We start from the raw sequence: 8708 nt of genomic DNA, 5'->3' as shown, positions 1-8708 counted from the left end.
TATACAGGGAAAGGAAAGAAAAACAGAAAAGAGAGAGGGGGAAGCCACAGAACACCCTTGGAGAGCCACAGATGGCTTCAAGGCTCAGGTCCTAAGCTAGATTTTACTTCTGGGCTTTTAAAAACTGAGCTTGGCATACTAGTTCCACCTCAGCCACTAAAATTCCATGTGAACTTGGTAAGTCTGTCCCCAGACCTGGATCTCAGTTTCTGCTTCTACTAGTCAACCCATCTCTTGAGCTTTCTCTTAGTAACTATCTTTTTCATATCTGAGCAATCAGTTCTTTTTTAATATCTATGTGTTTTTGTTTCATAACCTCCTGTTCTTGTTTTATGGCTGCTACCCCTTCCTTTATCTTTTTGAATCACTTAATCTATTCACTGTAAAACTCTTTGAAGATTGTACTAATTATCTCTATTTCCACAGATGTAAATTCTTCCATTTGGGAAGTTTGTGGCAACTTCATGAAGTGATTGTAAATTCCTCATCTCTTTAGGTTATTTTCCCCTGTCTCCTGAGTCTTCTGAGAATGTGTGTCCTTGATGATATATATTAAGGGGCCCTACGTTTCCATGGGTGGGGGCATCCTTGTCACTGGGCACCTGTGCTTTGGTCTCTGGTTCAAGTTGGCACCTCCTTGTCATTTCCAAGTGTTTGGGGGTGGAATGGGGGAGGTCTCAGCATGTCCTTCATTTGCCATCTTGAACAGAAGTCCAATCTCATCATCTGTAAACTGATACCATTGTGTTGGGTGGTCTCTGAGGGTTCTATGGGTATTTTAAACACAGTTAACCACTGGGTTCTGTGGGAGAGGGTTCTAGCACCACCACCAAATAAAAAGTAGCCATGTGGCTCATTTTATACTATTAGTGTGTACTGGGTCTTTCTACTTATTTATTTATTTAGGTTGCGTTGGGTCTTCGTTGCTGAGCCCAGGTTTTCTCTAGTTGCAGCGAGTGGGGGCTACTCTTCGTTGTGGTGTGCGGGCTTCTCATTGCAGCGGCTTCTCTCGTTGTGGATCACGGGCTCTAGGTATGTGGGCTTCAGTAGTTGCAGTACGTGGGCCCTAGAGTGCAGAGGCTTCAGTAGTTGTGGCTCATGGGCTCTAGAGAGCAGGCTCAGTAGTTGTGGTGCAGGGACTTAGTTGCTCTGCGGCATGTGGGATCTTCCTGGACCAGTGATCCAACCCATGTCCCCTGCATTGGCAGGCGGATTCTTAACCACTGCACCACCAGGGAAGTCCTGTACTGGCTCTTAACACATATGATCTCATTCTTTACAGAACCAGTGAAGTAGGTACTGCTATTACCCTCATTTTAGATGAGGGATTGGAGGCTCAGAGGAGTGTTGGGACTCGTCCCCCCACACTCATTTGGGAAGGAGAATCTGAGCCCAGTTAGAGGTGGCTTACCTCTTCACTCTGTCCATCCTGTACATCATCCTGACAGCCAAGGTGTTCATCTCAGCCCTGCCCCATTGTAAGCTATTCGGCTTCTGGACCCCTTTTCCCTCTGTGGACACTGACGTCTATTCTTCAGAGGTGCTAAATGAACTCAAAACTGTGTTCTCAGTGCAAGGAGTGGGGAAGAGCCAGGAAGGTTTAGCTGGTGTGTTAAAGTGTGGGCTCTAGGGTCTGTTGCACTTGGATTCTGGCTGTGTTGACTTAGGCAGGTCACTTGACCTTTCATCTGTTTTTTTCATCTGTCAAATGAGGATAATGACTGAACATTTCTCTTTGAGTGGTGGTGAGTACAGAGTGAGACTTTGCATGTGCCTGGAACATAGCAGGTGCTCAGTAAACATTACCGCTGTCCTTAGAGACTGGAATAGGAATGGAGGGATATGATCCTTGAGCTGTCAAATCCTCAAAGCGTCTTAGGGGCCAGAGAGAGGAGAAGTTTTTCATGGACTCACAGAGAGAATGCATTCTAACAGGGAAGTCTAGTGAAGGTGGATTTTGCTCCATTCCAGGAAGATCTTCTTCTTCTCCTTCTTCTCCTTCTCCTTCTCCTTCTCCTTCTCCTCCTCCCCCTCCCCTCCCCTCCCCCTCCCCTCCCCCTCCTCCTCCTCCTTCTCCTTCTTCTCCTCCTCCTCCTCTCCTTCTTCTTCTTCCTCTTCCTCTCCTCCTCCTCCTTCCTCTCCTCCTCCTCTTCCTCCTCCTCCTCCTTCCTCTTCTTCTTTTTCTTCTCCTTCTCCTCCTCCTCTTTCTTCTTTTTCTTCTCCTTCTCCTTCTTCTTTTTCTCCTCCTCCTCCTCCTCCTCTCCTTCTTGTTCTTCTTGTTCTTCTTGTTCTTCTTCTTCTTGTTCTTCTTCTTGTTCTCCTTCTCCTCCTTCTCCTCCTCCTTCTCCTTCCTTCTCCTCATCCTCTTCTTCTTCTTCTTCTTCTTGTTCTCCTTCTCCTCCTTCTCCTTCCTCCTCCTCCACCTCCTCCTCCTCTTCTTCTTCTTCTTCTTCTCCTTCTTCTTCTCCTTCTTCTCCTTCTCCTCCTCCTCCTCCTTTCTCTTCTTCTTCTCCTTCTTCTTCTTATTCTCCTCCTCCTCCTCCTCCTCCTCTTCCCCCCCTCCTCCTCCTCCTCCTCCTCCTCCTCCTTCTTCTTCTTCTTCTTCTTCTTCTCCTCCTCCTCCTCCTCCTCCTCCTCCTTCTCCTCCTTCTTCTTCTCCTTTTCCTTCAACATTTTACTGAAGTATAGTTGATTTATAATGTTGTGTTTAATTTCTGCTGTACAGCAAAATGACTTACATATATATATATAATTCTTTTTCATATTTCTTTTCCATTATGGTTTTTCACAGGATATTGAATATAGTTCCCTGTGCTATAGAGTAGGATCTTGTTGTTTATCCATCCTATATATATAATAGTTTGCATCTGTTCATCCCAAACTCCCAACTCTTCCCTCCCCCACCCCCCTTGGCAACTACAAGTCTGTTCTCTATGTCTGTGAGTATGTTTCTTTTTCATAGATAGGTTCATTTGTGTCATATCTTAGATTCCACATATAAGTGATAGCATATGGTATTTTTCAGGAAGACCTTCTTGACCATGAGAGGTCACCCAGCCTCATAGCTGCTGGCTTTAGTGAATGAGTTCCACATCACTCAGGGGAACCAAGAAGAGCTTTGATTACCACCAGTCAGTGAGGCAGCAGAGGCTGATGGGGTGGACTGGTGCTGGGCCATCTCTGAAGGAGACACTTTTCCGGTTTCCTCATCCCCCACCAGCTGCTTCACAAGGAGAGTCCCCTGTCTTGCCCACCCTCCACTGGTGCCACGACCACAGGAAGGCCCAGCCCAGCACTTGCTGCATCTTCTCTAAATAAACTCGGGCAGCTGAGCTATCTACCTCCCCATCTCCCTCTGGGTTTCTGTGGAGGTGTTGGGGTGGTGGTTAGGGGCGGCTCAGGCTGAGCCACAGAGAGGAGAGACTTGGGCAGGGAGCTGCACAGTGAGGCTGAGCCCTTGTCTGCTTCATGGGCTTGGCATGAAAGCCTACTGTTCCTGCTCTAGCTGACCTCTAGCCCATGCACTGCCTTCCTCCCTGGGCATCTGCTGGCTTTGACTCAGCCTTAGAGGACCCCTGGGCTGTGTCCTCCTCCCTTTCCAGTCCAGCTGGCCCTTGGGATGTGCCTTTGACACCCATCAACTCTTGGCTTTGTGAGGGCAGGGAGACTGTTTAATTTTCCTCTGCTGTCCCAGTAACCACCTTAGAACCTGACACAGTGTTGTATGCGTGAATGAATAAATATGCATCCCAAGGTGTTTTGTGAAGTCGATATTTTGTGGCCAAATACATCTGAGAACTTCGAAGTCAAACAAAAGTTAAACTTTTTTTGCAGGACTTCTCAGAGCCTTTAATGATTCTCATATCTTTGTGATTTTCATATAAGGAACAAGGAATGCAATATTTCTCAAATGTATTTGTATCTTTTTGGGGGGGGCGGGGCAGAACACTGTGGCTACCAGGGTTCTTGAGAATATACTTTGGGAAATGTGGACCTAGGATCACGGTCAGAATTCCTAGGAGTGTTGTTATTTGACCGTTTATGCCTCTACCCTTTTTCAAACATGACCTGCATTAGCTTATGCAGACACAGACACTAAAGCCAAGAGCTGTTAGCACAAAATAAGACTAAATTCAAACAATAATATTGGAGAAGAAAAACTGCACTCCCAATTCAAGAAAGCTGCCAGAGTTCATCTCAAAACAGAGTGCCGAGGTTCCTGGTGGCCAAAGCAAACAGGGTGATGAGGTGGGTTTCATAGTTTTAGGAGGAGAAGGGCCAAACATTCTCTATGTACGAACAAGTTTCGGTTTTCATTCGTCTATCTGTCTACTCACTCATTCAACAAATGTTTATTTACCAACTACTATCTATGAGCCCAATGCCAGGCACAGGGATACAATGGTAGCCAAAAAAGACACATACCTGTCCTCATGGAGGTTAGTCAATGGTTTTTCAGAACAAAGATGCCAGCCCTCAATGTCCACTTTTCTCTGGAGCCCATTCTGAGTTCTCAGGCAGAAGCCTCCCACCTTACTCTAGTTTTTCTTTTTTCTTTATTTAAAAAACTATTTATTTACTTATTTGGTTGCACTGGATCTTAGTTGCGGCAGGCGGCCTCCTTAGTTGTGGCATTCGAACTCTTAGTTGCAGTATGCATGTGGGATCTAGTTCCCTGACCAGGGATCGAACCCAGGCCCCCTGCATTGGGAGCGCAGAGTCTTATCCACTGTGCCACCAGGGAAGTCCTGCTCTGGTGTTTCTCTCCACCTGTTTTGCATCAGAATCACAGAAGGTGATGACATCCTAGGTGCAGGGAACCCAGGTGGTCAGTAGAATCAGACCGTTGTGTGAGGATTTTCAGGAAAACCAATGTGGGAAAATGGGCCGTGGCAAAGGAGGTGGTCCCCCATCCTTGGGGGGGGTGGGTATCCCTGGGGCCCTGGGCATCTTTTCTGAGCTCCAGCCTAGGAGTTGAGAATCTAATGACTTTGCTTCTTTTATCTGCTCCTATTCTTAATATTCTGGTTCTTCAACACTTTGCATGTGGGAAGTTCTTGTCAATTGCTTTTTGTTGGTTGAAAGAATGGATGGACTCATGGAGGGATATATAGATGAATGAATGGATTTGTGGAAGGTTGATTGGCACATAGGAAGGAACTGTTGGTTGAATGGAAGAATAGAAGGCGGATGAGTGAAGGGACCAATGAATGAATATGTGGATGGAAAGATGCCTGGCACTTAGTAAAGGTACAGTATTATTATCATTAAAATATTCTTAGTGTGGTAAAATACACATAATGTAAAATTTACCATCTTAACCATTTTTAAGTATACAGTTCAGTGGTATTAAATACATTCACATGACATGTATTGTGCAACCATCGCCACCATCCATCTTCATAACTCTTCTCATCTTCTAAAACTGAAATTCTGTATCCATTAAATGCTAACTCCCCATTCCCCTCCCCAGTCCCTGGCAACCACCATGATACTTTCTGTCTTTATGGCTTTGACTACTCTAAGTACCTCCTATAAAGGAAATCATACAGTATTTGTCCTTTTGTCACTGGCTTATTTCGTGTCTTAATGAAATAACGTCCTTAAGTTTCATCCACGTTGTAGCATGTGTCAGAATTTCCTTCCTTTTTAAGGCTGAATAATATTCTACTGTATGGATGGACCACATTTTGCCTATCCATTCATCTGTTGATGGACACTTGGGTTGCTTCCACCTTTTGGCTACTGTGAATGATGCTGCTACGAACATGGGTGTACAAATATATCTTTGAGACCATGCTTTCAAGTCTGTTGGGTATATATCCGGAGGTGGAATTGCTGGATCATATGGTAATCCTATTTTTAATTTTTTTTGAGGAACCATCATACTGTTTTCCACGATGCCTACACCATTCTTTACATTCCCACAAACAGTTCATAAAGGTTCCAGTTTCTCCACATCTTGGCCAACCCTTGCTATTTTCTGTTGTTTTGATAGTAGCCATCCAAAGAGGTGTGAGGAGGTATCTCATTGTGATTTTGATTTATATTTCCCTAATTATTAGTGACACTGAACATCTTTTCATGTGCTTTTTGGCCATTTTTATAGCTTCTTTGGAGAAATGTCTACTCAGGTCTTTTGCTCATTCTTGAATTGGGTTGTTTGGTTTTTGTTGTTGTTGAGTTTTAAGAGATTTCTATGTATTCTGGATATTAATCCCTATGTAATCTGGGTATTATATCAGATATGTAATTTGCAAATATTTTCTCCCATTCTGTGGGTTGCCTTTTTACTCTGTAGATAGTTTCTTTTGATGCACAAAATTAAAAAGCTTTCATAAGGTTCAATTTGTCTATTTTTTCTTCCTTTTCTCTTTTTAGGCCACGCTGCGCGGCTTGCAGGATCTTAGTTCCCTGACCAGGGATTGAACCCAGGTCCACAGCAGTGAAAGCGCCAAGTCCTAACCACTGGACCGCCAGGGAATAATTCCCTGTCTATTTTTTCTTTTACCTGTAGGCACAATATTATTTTTAAAATGAAGCTATCAGTGAATGAATGGACAGTTAGATGGATGAGTGAGTGGGTGGGAGATGGACAGAGGATTGTACAATCGGGTGGGGGATGGACGGGTGTTTGAAGGAGTGGATGGATGGATAAATAGATGGTGGATGGGTGGATCAATGGATAAATGGATGGAATGTGAGTTGGTTAGGTAGGTGGGTAGAGGGACGGAGAGATGAGTGAGTGGGTGGGCGAATAGAAGACCTTATGAAAATATAGGTAGGGTGGCTGGGCAGGTGCAAAATTCTGGCCACAGATGGAGGACATCTTGGTGCACAACCTTGGCTCTTTTCAGATGAGTAGTAGCTTATCTTCTGACCCCACCTTGGCTCAGTTTAACTCCATGGGCACACACTCTCTTTTTCTAGGTTAAGCTTTCCTCCTATGTCTCTCTGGTTCTCCAAGAATCTTACCCTGGAGCTCAGATTGAACTGAGCCCTTGGCTGGTCTGCTGACCTTCTCAGTGGTAAGAACTCCTGGAAAAGAGCCTGCATCCTCCTGAGGATATGGTACCCAAGCACCTCTCCATGACGACTGTGGTCTGCTTTTAAGCCTTATCCCAGTCAACCAACCTCTCTCTGCAGCCTCACCCACTTCTCCATCAGGCACTAAAGCATCCCACCAGGTCCTCACTCTCCCTGCTACACCTCTTTCTGCTTCCACCCTGGTCTCCAGCCCAATTCCCACTCCACCCGCGCCCCTTCCCCTGGGGATGGCGGAGACACAGGATAAATTAGAGGAAGGAGTCACCCAGGTCAGCCTCCTACCTCCAGTCCAAGAACTTTTTTCTCCTCCCCAGGGTCCCCAGGCAGCCATGGATGTGGGTCTCTTGGTCCCGCCAGATGTACCCCAGGGTTGCGGCAAAACCCTGAGGCGACCGTGGGGCCGGCGTACGGCCGTGCGTCGGCAGCGGGAGTTCATGCCAGAAGAGAAGAAGGATACGGTTTACTGGGAGAAGCGGAGGAAGAACAACGAAGCGGCCAAGAGATCCCGGGAGAAGCGACGTCTCAATGACGCGGCCCTAGAGGGCAGGCTGGACGCATTGCTCGAGGAGAACGCTCTGCTCAGGACTGAGCTACGGGCTCTCAAACATCGCTTTGGCCTCCTGCCCCCCACTGGTGGTACCTGGACCCTGCCCACTCTGCTATGGGAGTCGCCCTGGGCTGGAGACCCCCACCCTAGGGCTGAACAGCTCCCCTCTCTTCCCGCTTCCCATGGCTGCCTCTTGAGACCGTGTTCCTTGGACGCTGGGGTTCCAGGATGCTGGGGCTGTCTGGTGGCTGCCAGCTGGACTGGCCTGGCCACTTCCCCCAGGTCCCTCCAGGACCCTGAACCCCCTACCCCCAAGAGAATGGACATGGCCTTGCAGAGTTCCCTTCCAGCTGCCTTCTTCAGCTGTCACCCCCTGGATAGACATGAGGGGCCCAGACCCGAGCTCAGGCCCTGCTGGGGGCTGTGGTCACCCATACCCCCTGGTTGCCGGGCCTCAGGGTGCTCAGATGTGTTGCTGACGCCCAGTGTTGATCCCGTGGGGTTGCCTCCTGGGGTGGCCTTCCCGGTCCCTGGGAAGGATCCAGAGGGTCTGGCTCAGCCCTCCCTGCCCCACAAATTGCGTATCAAGCCCCAAGCCTCAGGCAGAGTACCTTGGGGCTGGGGGGGTGGCTGGGCCCCCATCTGAAAGCTTCTCCTGGGCAAGGCCAGGCCTGCCAGGGTGCAGTGGGGGCTGATCGTGGGTTTGTCTGGGGGTATGAGTGGCTTGGCCTTGACCCAGCTCCCAAGACTGGGAAAGGCCTGTGGGAGGCCGTGGGTGCCCTGGCTGGGGGGAGGGTCCACTTCTTAGTGTCCAGACCAGACCTTTAAGAGGAGAGGCTGGGGTACCTTGGATCATGCCATGGCTCCTATCCTGCCTAAAATATTTGTTTTGGGTAGTCATTTTTTCTTCCTTCCTCCATTCATCCATTCATCCACCCACTCATCCATCCATCCACCCACCCATCTACTCATTTGTCCATCCATCCATCTATCCACCCATCCATCCTTCCATCAGGCCATCCATCCATCCATCCATCCATCCATCCATCCTTCCTTCCATCCATCCATCCATCCATCCACCCACCCACCCATCCTCCATCCATCCATCCATCCA

At 47.6% G+C, this 8708-nt stretch overlaps 1 protein-coding gene across 1 annotated transcript; it reads left to right on the top strand.

Moving 5' to 3' along the window:
* Positions 1-7376: 7376 nt before the first annotated feature.
* NFILZ (NFIL3 like basic leucine zipper) lies at positions 7377-8240 on the top strand. Its single transcript, XM_060295551.2, has one exon. It carries the CDS (start codon positions 7377-7379, stop codon positions 8238-8240), a length of 864 nt encoding a protein of 287 aa, XP_060151534.2.
* Positions 8241-8708: the final 468 nt, after the last annotated feature.

This window comes from Globicephala melas, chromosome 3 (genome assembly GCF_963455315.2).
Source record: "Globicephala melas chromosome 3, mGloMel1.2, whole genome shotgun sequence".
Lineage (NCBI taxonomy): Eukaryota > Metazoa > Chordata > Mammalia > Artiodactyla > Delphinidae > Globicephala > Globicephala melas.
The sequence above is the reverse complement of the archived record's forward strand: the minus strand, read 5'-3'. Positions and strand labels throughout refer to the sequence as shown.